Here is an 18142-nt window from a genome sequence, read left to right on the forward strand (position 1 = left end):
TATGATATGCTTCGCGATTTATTAAATACTAAATCCCGATTTTAGAATTTAAGGATTTTGTTAAAATAATTACTGTTTCGAAATATTAAAAATATATATATAAAAAATAAACAATAAATATAATGTTATTACTTATGTCATTGTGCATGCTGCTGTTCTTTTTTTTTCTGACGCTTGGATTCAACAGAAATTGATACTGTTTGACTACTTGTCTTTCTCTTTTATCATTCTTATCAGTAGTAATATTGCCTTCCTCTCTTTTCTTCACCTTTTCTTTTACCACCTTTTTTACTTTTTTCTTAAAATTAGAAACTGGGGCTGCAGGGACTGTCTCGGGTTGTTTCTACAAAGGAATTTGTCCTGAACCGGGATATATCTTACTTAAATGGTTCACAAATGTGTAGAATTTTTCCCCGGGTTTTTTTGAAGGCCAATCACAAAACTTTTTATACATAAAGGAATACATGTACGAGTCTGACAGATCCTCAGTGTAATGCTTTGGTAGATTTTTTTTGTTTTTTAAATACCCCCATAGCCTTTCTATATTTTGCGTATGGTCTCCTGTTCTGGGGTTAACAAAATTCTCAGAGTGATTGACTGTCCTGTGCTCTATTTCGACGCATTCTAAATCATCTATGTTGTTGTAACCTTTCCATTCGTCAGTTAAGACCAAGCTTCCTGAATTGACAAATTTCGATATAATCCAATTTAGCGTGATTTCGGAACGATTGTTTACTTGACAGATAAAACAGCTCCTGTCTTCTCGACATATTCCCCCTACAACCCATTTCGTACTTTTTAGTTTGCGGCCTTTTTCATATTTTCGTTTACATATGACAGTCTCGTTGATTTCGATGGTTTTCTTCAGACCTCCGATTTTAAATGACGTCGTATTTTGCAGAGCAACTAGCATAATAAAAGTAATATGGTTGGACCAGTCGACAGCAGCTTTATTCGAAATGCCTACGGCAATACCTGAGGTGGTCGAAGAACATTCCAATGCAATGTAATGCCATATAAAAGAAAATATTCTACTCCATGATATTTTTCCACATTTACCTTTAAAGGTTCCTTTGAATGCAGAACTATTTCTTCGACATTTTTTGCATCTCATCACACGCGAATCTCGGTCATGTCAATAAAATATTTTGCACGAATTCGAACATTTCTTACACACTTCCTCAATATGCTGTAATCCTAGACTCATCGCAAATTTAAAACCTTTATCGATTCTGGGGTCCATACCTAATTTGGAAAATTCTGATTCTAGCACTTGATAGAAATTACGGGTGGTGCACGCTGCCCAAAATTCTTGGAAAGAAATATCAAAAGCACTCATAATTAACCAATTAATATTAAATGAAAAATGTCGAAAAGAAAATAAAAAAAGTACGTCTAAAGTCAAAAAAACAATCAAATCAACGCTTATCACAACTGTTACTACTTTCCGCTGATAACTCTACACGAAATGCGTCATTGGTGTTAATTTGCATAACACGATGCGATAGTTCGCAGCTCCCTCCATTACCGACGTCACTAAGTAACCTGATCGAGATTACCGGAAGGTCCGTCATCTTGGCTACCTAAGGTAACATTAACCAGACATTGTGAAGTGAGTTAAGAACTTCTGATAAAATAAAATAAATTATTTGTCATTAAATAATGTATTTGATTTTGGTTTCATTATATCTTTTACTAGGTTATAATGGGCGTAGGATACTCACTTTTGGCTTGTGCACTTTGGCCTATGGTTGCTATTGAAATTCCAGAACATCAGTTGGGTACTGCTTATGGAATGTAAGTGAAATGAAATCTTGTGTGCATTTATTTAAATTTCTAAGTTGTTGTGTTTAAGTATATTTGACAGTATAAATTTTTAAGGATAAAATAATGCAGAAATTTAATTGAAAACTAAACATAGTTGATTCTCTAAGTTGAAGTGGGAGAGAGACCCACAAATTTAATAAAAATCTAACTGTCCAATAAATCAGTAAGATGTGAAAATGGCCAATCAAATCTTCACTTCCAAAGCCATGATACGGATTTCCTTTTTTTTTTTCATTGTGTCTTTGGAGGTGGTAACATGTCATGTAACTTTGTATGTCTTTGAGTATATATAATTAAATGTTTGTTTATATGTCAAGCCTGTTGTAATGTCATTCAGCTCCTTGAAAGCACAGTAGAAAATATAGATAATTACACGAGCTGCTTCAGATCTTAACTTTTGAGTTAGCAAAGTGCCTTCAAAATGGTTTCAGTGAATTTTGTCTCTCTATAAATTAAGTTTGAGAGTCATGTAGTGATGGAAATAAAGTTTGACTTAAATCGTGGTCACACCTAGCGATTTCCAGCCACGCAGGCAACTGCAACCGCGACAGCCATTCTCATTAACTAGTAAACCCCCTTCGAAAACTGGCGCAACTGCAAATGTGACTAGAAATAAAAAGTTTGTTCTACTCGTGCACGCATCCAATAAGCAAACGCCTTTTGTGCTACGTCATACAGTGACAACATTGAAAATAGTTCATCGTCATGGTGGAAAGTTACAGGATTGATACTTTTATAGAATTGAGATTGATCGAACTTATTCAGGCTCACGAATGCCTGTGGGATTTTAATTCTTCGTTTGATCGAAGATTTTCTCTGTGCATTTCCACCAGCTCTATCAAACTGGTTGCCTTTTTTCTTTTAGTCATTGCAGAAAAGGAGCTGCATGAAATTTTAATAAGAAAAATGGCTAAAATTCTGTAAATACTCTGAAGTAGATTGTAAACCGTCGGTAAACTCACGAAAGTAGTCAAAAACAAGCTACTGTAATTTTATTGGTTATTATAGGGTCACGTGTTTCCGAGTTGCAACACCAGCGAGCAATGTGTGACTACGAAAAGACATGTGCGACTTGCACTTATTGCAGTTGTGATTGCCTGTACAACTGAAAATCGCATGGTGTGACCACGGCTTTAGCAAAAGATTCAACTTATTGTGTCAACTGTTGCATTTTCCTTGAATAAACCCCAGGGAATAAAGATGCTGTTAAAAATAGACCCTGGGTTGAAAAGCATGGAAAACATGTTGAAGGTAATGTAGTTTAGAGTGATAGATAAGGAGTTTAACTAAAATTCTTTTGTGTGAAATAGAAGGCGATATGCAATAAATTATGAGAACCTTTTTAAAATGGCAGCAAAACTTTCAACTTAAATTAAATTTTTATTCTTTTAATTTAATTTTTTAAATTTAACATTTGCTATTTTCTGCACCTTTTTGAAATTCCACATCACACTGTATGCTGTGTTAAGGATGATGGGTAAAAATATGGTCATGTACACTTGGAATTATGGGTATTGCATACTATCCCAGTACTTTGTCACCAAAATACTTAAAAGCGATTTTACTGCATATGAGCAGTGACAAAGGCAGTTGAACTGCCTCAGAATTGTACTAAGTCAAGAGCCAGCATTAACAAAACTAAGAAAATGCAGACTGGAATAATTGAGCCATTTACTATCTATAAATTATATACTGGCTTACAAGACGAGGTTAAAATTGCAGCCTATATTTCACCCATTTAGCTTATGTCAGTTGTACAAGATGACCTCCTGACTTTTAATGCTACAATTCAAAAATGAAATTGGGAATAGTTTCTTAAAAGTAAAAAATATTTATGTATTAAGAATTGTTTAGAAGGAAGCTGTAAATTCGTTGTCGATAAAAATATTGCCGTGGACCGTAAACTACATAATACATCGCATCTGTTGACAAGCGTTTTTACTATCTAGCGTGTGAGAATATCAATGACCAATAATAAATCAATTGTAACACTGTTTTGGTTGGTGATAGTTTGAATGTTTAAGTTTCGAACAACTTTCTGTTCTAGAAGATTCTTGCTTCTCTGTAAGACAAAAACTTCAAATTAAAAACTTATCTAACAAATTGAAGTATTGTTTTGATCATTTGAAATCATGGAGTAATCTAAACAAAGAAAGTATGAAACAAGTTTTAAGTTAGAAGCAATTGAAAAGGCAAAGAAATCAACCATGCTGATTCAAGTAAAGTTTAACATAAGCAAAAAGACGACTAGAGACTGGGGAAACAAGGAAGATGTTTATTTCTTTGGTGAGTTTCTTAAAACATTTTCAATGAAGACAGAAATTGCTCCTTTGTCAAAACTGGAAAATCATGTTGCAGAATGGATACTTGAAGAAAAATTAAGCAGCAAAAACGATTGAAATTTTTATTAATTTAGGGTCGATTTACACACAACAGTGACGTGCCGGCACAGTGCAGTAAGCATCGATAAATATCACACGTGGCCAACCAGAATTTCATGTACGACACTTGTATGATTGACAGAATACAGATCGCATGTCGTAGATGAAACTCTGATTGGCTGTGTGTGATATTTATCGACGTTTATGCACCAAACGGTCACTGTGCCGGCACGTCACTGTCGTGTGTAAATCGACCCTTATGTTAAATAGTTTGTGCAATATTTTAATATCATTCTTGAATACTTTATAAGTCATCACTTTTTTCAAATATATAATACTGTTATTATCGTTTGCTTCGTATCTAGTAGAATTCATTATCATTTTTGTGATTGGCTATTCTATCCAGTTTTCCTTAGATTTGTCTCAATGATTGACACAGAAGACAATTCTTAATTAAATGCCAGATATTAGATGAGATAAGAATTGTTTTCTGTCAACCATTGACACAAATCTAGTGAAAATTTGGATAGAATAGCCTATCACCAAAACATATATAATACTAATTGACGAGACTATGTCTTGTCTCTAAAATCGCACTGCTCTCAATGGCTGCACACCTTAGAGGTATGAAGGAGTATATGTCAGGAGTTGTAATTTGGCACAGAGTATTTGGTGCCCAAATCATACGCACATAAAATAAACCAAACTTGTAGGTAGTCGGGACCAAGAAGGGCCGGATCAAAAGAAAATACAAAATGCCGAGCCTGTTTTTACAAACAGACGCGCGTGCAAGATTTGCACGTGCGTTGCTCGCATCTCAAAGCCCAATACATAGATACTCAACTAAACGATTTGCCTTAATTACACAGGCTATAAATCCACTACTATTAATGATTGATGCCTAACGTCTACCTCTAGTACCAAATTACTTAGTATCTACACTAAGTGATTTGGTACTAGAGGTAAACTTTAGGCATCACCTCTTATCTAAAATAATAATTATAATTTTTTAATAATTTATTAAATAATTTAGAACCATCATTAATAGTAGTGGATTTATAGCCTAATTAAGGCGATCATTTGGTTGAATACTAATTTACAAGGATACAGATAACACGTATATTACAGTATTCAATATTATTATAAATTTGGATATTTTTCCCTCAAAATTACTGTGAAATATAATTTACCATTCATTTAACCAGAACAAATAATAATCTATTATTTACTTTTGTATCATTTTATTATTTCAGAATGCAATCCATTCAAAATTTAGGACTTGCCGTGGCATCACTATGCGCCGGATACATTGTAGATCAAAAAGGATATTTATTTTTAGAAGTGTTTTTCCTCGATTGTATATGTAGTAAGTATTATTTACTTAAAAATGAATCAAATATACATCAAAAATTATTTTACTTTTCAATATTAGAAATGTTAAAATTTGAGCTCGTTAGAATTTCAAGTTATTTGTATAATTTTAATACTTTCAGTGAATACAATTAGCTTTAAGATAAAGCAAATTGTTAATGGCTGTCCGCATTTAGGTTCGAAAGTAGAGGACGAGTCAAAAGTTGTCGTACACCCTTAGAAAACGAACCAAGTTGGGCAGGGGAAATTTTGGCACAATACAGATATGTTATGCTTAATAACATATCTGTATTGTGGAGCAGCCATATTTGTGTGTCACCAGGATGGTTGCTGTCTCGAATTAAACATTTTGAGGTGAAATGAGAATGGGATTGTGAAACAAGGCTAGAATTTGAGAGAAATGTAATGGTGTTACTGATTAAAGTTAGGTGGAAAACAATAAAAAGTTATAAAGAAATGTATCTAGCCAATTTTTCCGTTTCCACGGATGATAATAGTGATATGTTCTAACGCAAGAGGAATGTATCCTTATTATCCTGATGTCTGGGAGAGGAGTTTGTGTGACATTGACTCTAGGAATTACGTGAATTTCTTTTCTCGGATATCAGGACAATCTGGATTCATTCCTCACAAATTACAGGCATCTCACTGTTGTTTTATCACACCTAGAAAAGGAGAAATTGGTCAGATGCATTTCTTTATAACTTTTCAAAGATTAAAATTAGGTGGAGAACAAGTGCACCATTGCATTTTTTTGAAATTTTAGCCTTGTTTCATGTATCACTAGTAACGTCTCTAGGATTTTCATTCTGGAAAGACAGAATAATGTTTTAGTGGAGCGAGTTTCATTTGCTCCACATTTTATCATCAAATAAACTATTTATTTTTTAAATTTAGCAAATTGATTTTCAGTAGATATATAAACATCTCAAAGCCCATTGTTGTTAATCAAAGCCAAATGATTTTCATAATAAATTGTGCTATTTGTCTGCTACTATTTATAATTTAATTCTAAGTAATTTGGTACTAGAGGTGTCTCTCTCAATTTAATTATAATTATGAAATTTAATAGTTATTAAATAATTTAGAATATTCTGAAAAAAAAAGAATCAGCCTGGTGGGATTCAAACCCACAGATGCATTGCCAGTTATGTTACCCGGTCCTCAGTGCAACTTTGCTTCCAGACATATTTAATTTTAAATATAACCATCCACGGTTACTCATCGTGCCAACTGGGAAAGACTCCTGTGCCCACAGCCTATAATCATCCACCATGGTACTCAGCTGACTGGCATAGTGTATATGTACATATACACATCTGAAAGCCAAATGATTGCTGTAATAAATCAGCTTGTTTTTCCTCCTGTTATTAATAAATTATATAAATAAGTTATACTATTAAACTATATATTTATATAAAAACACTACATAAATAAATAATACTTATTAAATTTAAATAAGAGATGGTACCTAATCTAGTACCAAATTGCTTCAAATTTAATAATTAACAGTAGCAGAAAAATAGCCCGATTCATTACGGCAATTATTTGTCTTTGATTTACAGTAGGACATATAAGTGGAAAAAAGCATTCAGTGAGAACATGTAATTCATATTTGAAAAAACTCTTAATAATGGTCAGTATAGGTAGACACGAATAAATTATTTTCGGGTGGGCTAGGACCCATTCGTGCGTATCACCTAACCCATTCCCATTTAAAATTTTGAGGAGAATTCAAGATGCCGCAGCCATAAGTTTACTAGGGTTGTTGCTTTTCCACAAACCTCTATCGATTATCAGTTTATTATTATCCTTACTGGTGTCCTTTCTGAGAGTCTAAAAGTTGACTCTACTGACTTTAAACTACCTGCCTTTATTGTTTACCCGTTGAAGTCATCGGGTTCGTATAGCTCCATCTCTTGGTGAAATGAACGTTATCATTTAACAAAAAAATTTATAAAAATCCAGGATGAAATACATTTTAAAAAACTGAAGATTTAAATACAATTAAAAATTTGATGTCTTCACACATCCTTCACAACTACAATTAACACGAGATTTGACCTTCCTTTTGGGGCTCTTCCCTGCTTACGAATATGTAAATTGATTAAAAATTGATATGTTATGTTCCTCTGGCACCTGATACTTGTAAAAATATTTCATGAAAAATTTCAAAATTTAGGATGAAATATATATTGAAAAATTAAAGACTAAAAAATTTATTTTTTTTAAATCATTACAGTGATACCTCTGTTTTCGTCGATAATCCGTTCGAAAACAATCGGCGAAATTCGAAACCGACAAAAACCGAGGCAATTATTTCCATATGAATCGATGTAAATCCAATTAATTCATTCTACACACTCCAAAATACATACCAAAAACATATTTTATAGAAAATAAATATAGTGTTTAATACTAAAAACAATAAGAATTTTATATTCATTTTATATTAATGACTAATGTAAAGACTAAGTGAACATTTAACATGGAATTTTCCGTGATAAAGCTAAAACGAAAGCAATGGAATTGGGCGTATTTAAAATCTCTGCATCAATCCAGTGAGATGCTGCTGGAAGTGACGTAATGGATAGTATTTTCTAGAGAAAACAAACGCTGACTGCCGGGAATTTCGGGCGAGAAAACTATAAAAATGGCAAATGATGATGACTTCCACGTTACGTTTATTTTTAAACTTATTTAATGAGAACAGTTTAATGAAAAATTAATATTTTGAAAAGAGAAATAGGAAAATATTATGTGATGTCTTACATAAATATACTAGTATAATAAAATATTCTCTGAATGTACTAACCGAATATTAATTTATTCAGGGTTAATTATCAACAAATAAATTGAATTCAAAATTGTCAAGAAATTGGAGCTTTTACGAGCCTCTTGGTGGCTGCCGTCTTGCTTGCTGGTGTATCGAGTACAGAAAAAGACGCTTGCTGGTAGCTGGCTAGCAGCAACCAGAAGTTATCTGAGATTTTTAAGAGGTGCTGAGGATGCTGGCTGCACGCTGAGATTTTGAATACGCCCATTGTTTGGCTACATGCGCAGGGTAATGCTCACACAACAAGAGAAATGCCACACCGAGCAGGAAAACGCGTGGTTTTTCGCAAAATTTAGAGTGAGGACATGTAGGAATGTTAATGAAAATCGAGACCTTTTCTTTGCAAAAAAAATCAACGAAAACCGAGGTATTACCGTACTTAAGTCTATACTTCTTATTTTAATTTGTTTAAAATGTAAATATTATCACTACATAAAATATTTACAATGTTATAGTATGTAGGAATTAATAACTACTAATTTGGGTGAATACCTAATCTTTTTATCCTGATACATCCTTTTTCTTTTCTGTTCGGACAATACAATTAAGGTAAGGAACTTGATCAGCCACAGGTTAGGAAATCCAAATGTTGGAGGCATATTTTTTCTTTACCTGTTGGGTGTATGCAAAAGATGGTGTTAATGACCCAATTTACCTTTACATGTGAATGGATTAGTGTTATTTACATGTCTGTAGTTCCCTAAAAAAAAGTCAGTCGTTGTTGGGCTGCTATGTGAGAAACCGTAGACCTATAAATTTGCACTGTCGTCCATCTGTCTTTCCTTAATCTGGAATGGAGTTAGATAGACGAAAGACGAAACCAGATATGGAAAACTTAATCGGGGCCTCCCACCCTTAACTATATACAAACTTCCCGCGCAAACCGGAAGTCGTGTTATTTCAATTCAAAAATTTTTCATTGAAAGGTGTTAGATAGATGACTGGCACGTCCCTATTTGTAAAGAGAAAGTGTGGTGTACAAGGGCAAGCCACTACTAATTTGAGGTGGAAAGCATATATTTTAAGTTATTTGTCTTATATTATTTAATTATAATTTATCTTAGAAACTATTTGAAATATTTTTATATTAATTGTTTAATATTTTTTTCTAGTATCGCTAATAGCGACAATAGTGTTATTTTTTATCAACACAAAGAAAGGTAAGTATTTAGCTTAATTATTTGTTTTAATATACAAAATTTTATTTATATGCATTCGCTATATATATAATGTAATATTTTGCATATTGTAATGTAAAAGTCTACATTTAGCAAGAACTTAGATATTATAGAAGTTTAAAATCTAGAAATGATTTATAGCTTAGTTTTAAAAGTATACGTAAAGTAATGCATGTATACAGAGTATAAAAATTTGTTTTCGCAGATGGGCGTCTTAATTTATCAGTTGCAGAGAGAACATTGAGAGAGGAAGAACAGTTGTAAGTTGTTAATACATTGCAAAATGTCTCCTACGTATAAAACTGTAAAAATAAAGATAACTTTTAAATGATGTAATTACCAGTAACTTAGAAACTATTTGAAATATTTAATTTTAAATACTTAATCTCTAAAGACAGAATATTTTAGAAATTTTTAAATAGTCTTATTAAAACTCGTAATTATGTGTGTTAATTTAGAAAGTGGTTGGCCGTAGGGCAGTTCTGGCAAATGCCAGAATGGCCGGTTTCAAGATGGGCCGGTACTGTTAAATTGTATATGTAAAAGTGCTGTTTGTTGAAATTTTCAAGTATTATTTATTAATTATATTTAAATGTAAATTGTTATTTATTTTATAAATACTTTTCAGTTTATTATTATTATTTTTTTAATATCTGATAATAGTTACTAAGTGGGCCAGTGGTTGCAAAGTTGCCAGACTCAAAATCATTAATAGAACTGATATTACAACCAGTAATGGGTTCTTACCCATTACTGATTGTAATATCAGTTCTTCAGTTCTCCTTAACATTATAACAGAGGTTGCCAATCTTTCTGACCGCTATCACGAATGTTTTTAAATGATAAAACATGGAATGTTCATGATCATTATTCTATTTTACTTTATTAATATGAAATTTACTTGTTTAATTATATCAAATTAGCATGAAGTTTGTTGCTGCTTGTTTGGTATATGTTTATGGATTCTTGGCTCTTTTTTTAAGAAGGACGACAATTACACTCACAACATTATTTATTGATAACAGTCCTTAAGTGTTTGGTATTAAAGTCAAATAAAAACCTCCCCAGTGAGTGAGAAAAAGCAAACAGTGCATTTCTCTCATAATACTTCACATAACCTTGAGTTGATCAATGTCCAAATTTCTCCACAGTTAACCAAAATGTTCTCATGGACCACCAGTTGGCAACTGCTGCATTATAAATACAATACAGAGTAACTCCATTTGCAAGAAAGTCCTAGTACACAATTCTATATTTACAATACCAAACGTAACCCATTTTGGTGATTTCACTCAATTACAATATAAATACAATCGATTCCGTTTAATTGGGCCACCGGTTAATCGGGGCAGCCGCTTTATTGGGCCAAATCCCAAAGAACAGAAACCAAACTAATAAATTAATACATAATTTAATCGCTTAATTGGGACAACTTTTTACTTAATTGGGCAGTAGCAGAAAAGGAATTTAGCAAGTTTTAATATATTTTAGGGATCTTCTGAAAATATGTAGACACTATGTACACTGTCATGTAGGCCTAATGATCGGCATAAACAAAGTGATTTTTCTTTTTCGCTTGGGCAGTTCAGTTTTTCCAGAGGGGGTCACCACAGTGGGATGTATCACACGGGGATCCCGTCCGAATGCAAGCTACTGACCCTGCTCTGGATTGGACCGGACGATCCCTTTAAAAGCGAAGGGAGAAAGATCTCCGGACAATTTTTCAGGATCTCTCGACCGAGTGGAAGACAGCTAGAGTTTTCTTGGAAGATATTGTGTGCATAATTACGTTCAGATTCGAACAGCCGCCATCTGATCATTGAGACCAGCTTCCGGAGCTGGCAGATTCTATGGATGGTTGTGCCGAAGTGGCCCATCTCCAAATAAAGGAAACTGTGCTCAAAGGAAGACCATAAGGTGACTTTTGGATGAACCCTTTCCTTTCTCCCTTTTTAAGGAAAAATTGTTCGATCAGGAACAAATTGAACGATCAACCTTTGTATATGTCACTACTAATACTGTATTTGGCAACACTAGCATGATGTGAATCAGTTATCTATCATTGTGAGTCTTGCAAATTTATAGTACAAATATTTTTTGTATTTTGGTTTAATAAAGCATTAAAGTAGGTATCTAATTATTATTTTCACCTACTTATGTAATACGTAGGTAAATAAATATTTTATTTTAGAATTTATTATTAGTTTGTTTAATTGGGGCAGCCGTTTAATTGGGCCAAAATGGTTTAGTGCCAACGTGTCCCAATTAAGCAGAATCGAGTATATTTTATACAGCCGAAACTCTAAATTTAAAATCATTTAATAATTGAGCTAATTGGTCATTGTAGGTAGGTTTAGACTATTTGACGAGAACTTTAATAGTTACTTCTTTCAGTTCTCTCTTTTTTTATTTAAGCTGAATATTCTAACTTGAATTAATAAAAGAAAAGTTAATGTTTTTAAGGATGAGCATGACTGACCAAATGGCCAAAGGAGTAAAGACATCACTCTGGGAACTTGAGATTAAATCTGGGTGGAGAACTACTGGAGTTTTCTATGGATTGTCTGTCCAGATAATACTAATCAAATAATCGGGCTATGCAGAACTGGTACCTAACTTTTTGTTGAGTTCAGCAAACTGGCACTGTAATCGGGGTTCTCTGTAAAACGGGCACGTGGGCAGCTACCCAATGTGAAAATCTGAGATTTACATTCTTACTCGTTTTTTAACATTCATCTGTGCATCAGTATATCCTGTAGTAATATTCGTTCCGTCCATAGGTAAAAAAAATTTGACTGAACTATTGTAATATTTATTCATCCATTTCATAAAACTCATTATACCTTCCATGAAATACTGCATTTATATTTCCTTGCATTTTTTAATTTCCAAACATAATAGAGGCAATGATTTAAACAGTTCCATATTATCTTATTTTAGACAATTTGATAAAATGATTTATTTGCTTTATTTCCTTTAAAATATTTATTGATAAGATATATACCAGGCATGGGCACGTGCGGCTCTTGCTGAAAATGCTATCCTTCCCAGCCTTACCGTACTATCTACCACAACAGTACAGAACTGCAGCTACCATGTATTTTGCAAAACCTACATTTCGGCTCCCACCGAACTCTTGCTTGCCCACCTCCTGATACATACTACTTTTCATCAATCCAATAAGAACCAAATTGAACTTTCCAAAATATCCAAACAACTTGAAATTGAAATTATAAAGATTGATAGAGTTTGGGACCAAGATGTGCTGCCTGTAGCTTAAGGTCAACCCTAGCTGCGTGGAATGCTTATCCAGGAGTACATAACTATTTTTATTCAAATAAAAAGTATTTAGATATAGCCGTCCGTGCCGAAAATATATATTTTATAACTGATTTTCGGCATTGACGATTGATATTTTGAACGGAATTTCTCTTCTTTCGAATACACTGCAAGCAAGAAATAGACATAATAAAGGCCAAACAACTTGTGATAAAATCTATTAAAGCATTTCAAATGTTTGGAAAAGTTGATGAATTAATTACTTCAGAAACCTTAAAAATATTGTCAGAACAATTGCTGTAAATTCAGTTGAAGCAGAAAGGGATTTTTCAAAATTGAACATATGTTCAGAGAAGTTGCATAACTGTTTATGTATCAAACACTGACTATTAGTCTAATTGGCCTACCTCTAAAGCAGGCATGTCAAACTCATACGATATTACGGGCCATGTGATCTATTTTGTATAAGTCGGGAGCCGCACGTTTTCAATGTTCAAAAAATTAATAAAATACGATTTTTAGAATGATTGATTATATTATGTATTTATTAGACTCAATATATTGTATATTATACGTACATAGACATTTTATATTTCATATTATTTTCTAAACTTTATAAAATATTTTATATTTTTTATAAAAAAACAAAAGTTATAATAAGAAATAAACAAAATCACAGTTTAATATTACTTTTTAGAAGATATTTGACAACGTTTTTCACAAAGCGAGTCATCAAAATTTGATTGAATATATTCAGCCGATGCAATTTTTAAAATTGATGATAAATGTTGATCGGTCCTCGACCTATCATTTTTTATTAAAGAAAATAGTTGCTCGCATAAATAAGTGCTTCCAAACATAGCCGGTATACGGGTAACAAACGATAACATTTTAGGAAACCGATCTACAGATAAATATGTATAAAAATCTAGAATTCCAACTTGCATATATCTTTGCTTCAGCAAATTATCACATTGGATTTTAAATTAATTAATTCCATTTGTAAGTTTTCATCAACGGTTTCAATATCGATAGATAGAGGTGAAGTAAAAAGACGAAATTGTAATTCACAGCTTTTAAAATTAGAAAATCTTCGATCGAATTCTGTATATTTTAATTTAGGTGATTTAAGCAATAGATATTGGCAGCTTTCAAAGTTTTCTTTTCCTATTTGTTTTCGCCAAAGTAATCAGTTTTGTTTAAAAGCGTTAATATTATCAAATAGCATTGTCACAACACGATTTTTGCCTCGAAGCTTAAGTCGATTAAGATGACTCGTAATATCAACCGAGAAAGCCAGGATCTTTATCCTTTGTCCATCTTTTAATTCAGCGCATTCATAATTTTTTGTTTCCAAGGAAATTATGATTTAGTCCAGCAATTTGAAGAATCGTTTTAGCACTTTATGACTCAAAAGCCAACGAACTTCCGTATAATATGGTAGATCGGTGTTTTCACATTCCAGAAATGAAGCAAATTGAGATTATTAAGTCCACCTGCTTGAATATAATTTACAAATCATAAAAATTACGATGTTTACAAAGTAGATTCACACAAACAGTCAAAGTTCCGAAAGTCACTATTCCTGAACAGATCCGTCGAAAAGACACCTTGCGACGTATACCTCGGATACAGTCACTCGTCACAGCAATAGTTGACGAAACACCTTACGGCAGAGCACACAAACGTCCGCCTTGACGTTCCAGCAAACACTTGACTTTCACGCCAAAACCTTTTCTTTTATATGGATTGTAGCAATCGCAGATGGACAAATCGGCACGTAGCAGTCTTCCACGATGTTCGTTGGCCAATCATCGTTCATAGATTCAAAGCCGCGGCCGTTATCCAACCGTCTTTCCTAGCGTCGACCAATTTGAATTGGTTGGACAAAATACGGAACGGACAAACACAAAAAGGGTGGGAATCGTACAGTTCAAAAAAGTTCAAACTTTCCAACTTCGAGCATCAAAGCTTGATATTTAAAAATTTTTTTAAAGTCTCGGCGGGCCGCAATCCAGGTGTTGGTGGGCCACATGCGGCCCGCGGGCCGCGTGTTTGACATGCCTGCTCTAAAGGAATGGGATTCTACTCCTACAGTGAAAAGACAGTTAAGGATAAATCACACTTGGATAAAAGCAAAGAAAATTGCAGGTTAGGATTCCAATCAAGAAGCGATATGGAGCTATCTTAAACAACAGTTTTATTGTTTTTTGTCAGGCCATTTTTAATATTTTTTCTTATAACGTAATCTAGTTTCGTGTACCTCTTTTATTATTCTTATTTGAAGTATTAACTGCATGAATGATAAACCACTTTTTGGTATATAACATTTTTTTTAATACTTAAAACGGTCATTAGGGCAGCAAACCGGTCGTTAAATTATTTGAATCGCATCGCCGGTTATGAATAATTAAATATACGACTGATACGTTAATTTCAAAGTTACCACCTTGCATTAAATTTAATAATTAAAATTAAATAAATAATTTATAACATTTTGGAAGGAAAGATCAATCCGGAATGAGACTCGAATTTACAACTTCTACCTACCATACAGATGCATTGCCAGTTATGCCATCCAGACCTCTTTGCTTTCGGATTAAATTAATTAGAAAATATAACCATACAGATCACTCGCTGCACCAACTAGTGATAGCTAAGCACCCGTGACCCTACGTGGCACTCTGTCGACTTGCATGCACCATGCTGGGATAAAAGTTTACGCGCGTGTAATGACTTATGCTTGGTTTCTTACATGAATATATTACGGTATTTCTGAAAAAACAATTTAATCGAAAAGTCAGTTCTTTATATGTATAATTATTAAAATTTTAAAATACTTTATTTAATATTATGTGATACATATATATTTCATAGCAGTTTTCAACCAAAAAGGAAAAATACCAATTACTAGTGGGATAATACAAAAATAAAATTGTATAACAATATAAAGTATGAATGAATATGAAAGAAAGAAAGATATTTAATAATTGCTTTACTTTTCTAATTAAATCTCTTGATAAATTTGATAGTTTGGCATGTTTAATTTTTGAACTAGTCAATGATGGGAATACAAATTTGTTTGTCAAACTAGATTTATAATTATATTATTGAATCATTTGAAGCACATGCTTCAAATAATGCTTTGTAATTCTGTGTGTTTAGCGATGGAAAGTATTTAGTTATGCTAATAATTTCAAATGTTTCGGTGTTAAAGAAATACAGTCGACTCCGCATAAGTCGACACCCGGATAACTCGACACTGTACGTTAGTCTGTTTCTGTGGTCCCGGCCGACTTACATAGACAATAATGTTAATGTTAAAAAACTCTGTTTACTCGACATCGTTTAACTTGTCACCTCCTGGATAAATCAACATACTTTTTCTGTTTCACACTTTTTAGAATTCTGATAAGCCGACTCCCCTCCTGAAAAAATGAGTTCACACTGTACAATAAGCTGTGTGGTGTGAACTCATTTTTCAGGGGGGAGTCGACTTATCAGAATTCTAAAAAGTGTGAAACAGAAAAAGTACGTTGATTTATCCAGAGGTGACAAGTTAAACCATGTCAAGTAAATTGAGTTTTTTAAGGTTAATAACATTAATGCTTATGTAAGTCAGCCGGGACCACAAAAAATTGACTTCGTAACCGACGAGTCGACTTATGCGGAGTCGACTGTAAATTCTTAATTGCCTTTCTTTTACAAGAATGGAAACATCTCTAGATTATTTTCTATGGCTAGTCTTTTTCAAAGAATAATCTTTTTCTCTTCCGCTGCTAAGCGAAGTTGCTTAAAAATTCGTATCTTTACAGGTTTTGTTTTAATATAATTTTCCACGGTAACATCCTTCAAAACATTCTGCAACTTTATGGATAATACATGTTTTTCTGTGCAAGGAGCAATGCTTAAAATAAATATTCATTTTTTCTGTAAAAGTTTGTCCTTTTATTGGCCAAATATCTTATCTATCCATGTAAAACCAAATTTTAAATATTTAAATAATAATAAAAATTAGCTTAAATAATTAAAAAGATTGACAATTAACTTTCCATATTTGTGAACGGATTGGCTTCTCATTCGGATTAACAGGTGTTAATATTAGGGCATCTTGGTAGACTGCCAGACAGTTGTTTACCAAGCGGCACTAATATTAATACTAATAACGGTTAAGGTGGCCACCTACTGCTCTGGGGACCTGGGACCGAATCTGGATGTCAGAGAATCCCAGAAACTTTTTGGGTGGTCCATTCGGATATATCGAGTCCCATCTCTCACCATCTGGCCACCCTGTTGTGGACCTGGCCAAACCCATGATAGGCTTGCTAAAATGGCTCTCTTAGTGCCCACAGGACAAAGTGTACATTTTTTAAAATTTATCATTAGAGTAGTTTTCATCAAAATTGAGTTCTTTGTTTTTAGTTTTTTGCTAGTTATAGCAGGTTCAGTGAGCATTGCCTCTTTTCCATGCTATTCTATCCTGCACTCTTGTCTTTAGCTCCTTATAACTACCCTCTTTTAAGTCATCCACCATTTTAATTCTTCACTCTCATTTCTTTCTGCCTGCAACCATTCCTTCCATAAGCCTTCCTCTTAAATCATGTGTTGTATCCAATTAGCTTTCACCTCTTTATTGTCTCTAATATGCTCCTTTTTTCACCCACTCTTCTTAGGACTTCCTCATTTCTCACCTTATTGCCCATCTTACTTTCTCTATTCTACTTCACAGCCACATCTCCAGGGCCTTTATTCTCCTAATGTCGCATTGTCTCAAGGTCCAAGTTTCAGCACCATAGAAGAAAACACTCCAGATGTAGCATTTGACCAGCCTTTTCCTCAATTTTATTTTCAGAGGTTTATATAAAATTGTTTTCATTTTGCTAAATGTCTCTTTTGCCATTCCAATTCTCCTCTTGATTTTTTTCCCACTTCTGCACTCAGAATTAAGCTGAGCACCCAGGTATTTAAACCTGTTCACTAGAAATTGCATTATTAGTTTCAAAAGATTATGGCTGTGGGCGATCACTGAATATGGCAACATTACTCACTGCCTGTCAACCAAGCATTAGGACAATACTGTTATGTGGCATTGTCATCCCTATGAAAAGAAAAGAAACAATTAAATTTGAGTTAGTTAAAATAAATAAAAGAAATATCGATACAAAGTTTTATTTTTAACTTAAAAGCTTAAGTAATTTTTGAGGAACACCTTATTGAACACAGGTTGAAAACCACTGGTTTAAAGTAAAAAGAATAAAAAATAAATAAAA

The 18142-nt window shown here is 33.2% G+C and overlaps 1 protein-coding gene across 1 annotated transcript in view; it reads left to right on the plus strand.

Moving 5' to 3' along the window:
• Positions 1–18142, plus strand: part of LOC136975842 (lysosomal dipeptide transporter MFSD1-like) — a 60767-nt gene that overhangs the window by 33160 nt on the left and 9465 nt on the right. Inside the window, exons 10-13 of the mRNA XM_067270988.1 lie at positions 1700–1797; positions 5462–5574; positions 9528–9575; positions 9799–9853. Of these exons, the coding sequence (XP_067127089.1) occupies positions 1700–1797; positions 5462–5574; positions 9528–9575; positions 9799–9853 (314 nt within the window). The remainder of the gene's footprint in view (positions 1–1699; positions 1798–5461; positions 5575–9527; positions 9576–9798; positions 9854–18142) is intronic.

Source organism: Centruroides vittatus, unplaced genomic scaffold, assembly GCF_030686945.1.
Source record: "Centruroides vittatus isolate TY-2023 unplaced genomic scaffold, ASM3068694v2 contig_1090, whole genome shotgun sequence".
Classification (NCBI taxonomy): domain Eukaryota; kingdom Metazoa; phylum Arthropoda; class Arachnida; order Scorpiones; family Buthidae; genus Centruroides; species Centruroides vittatus.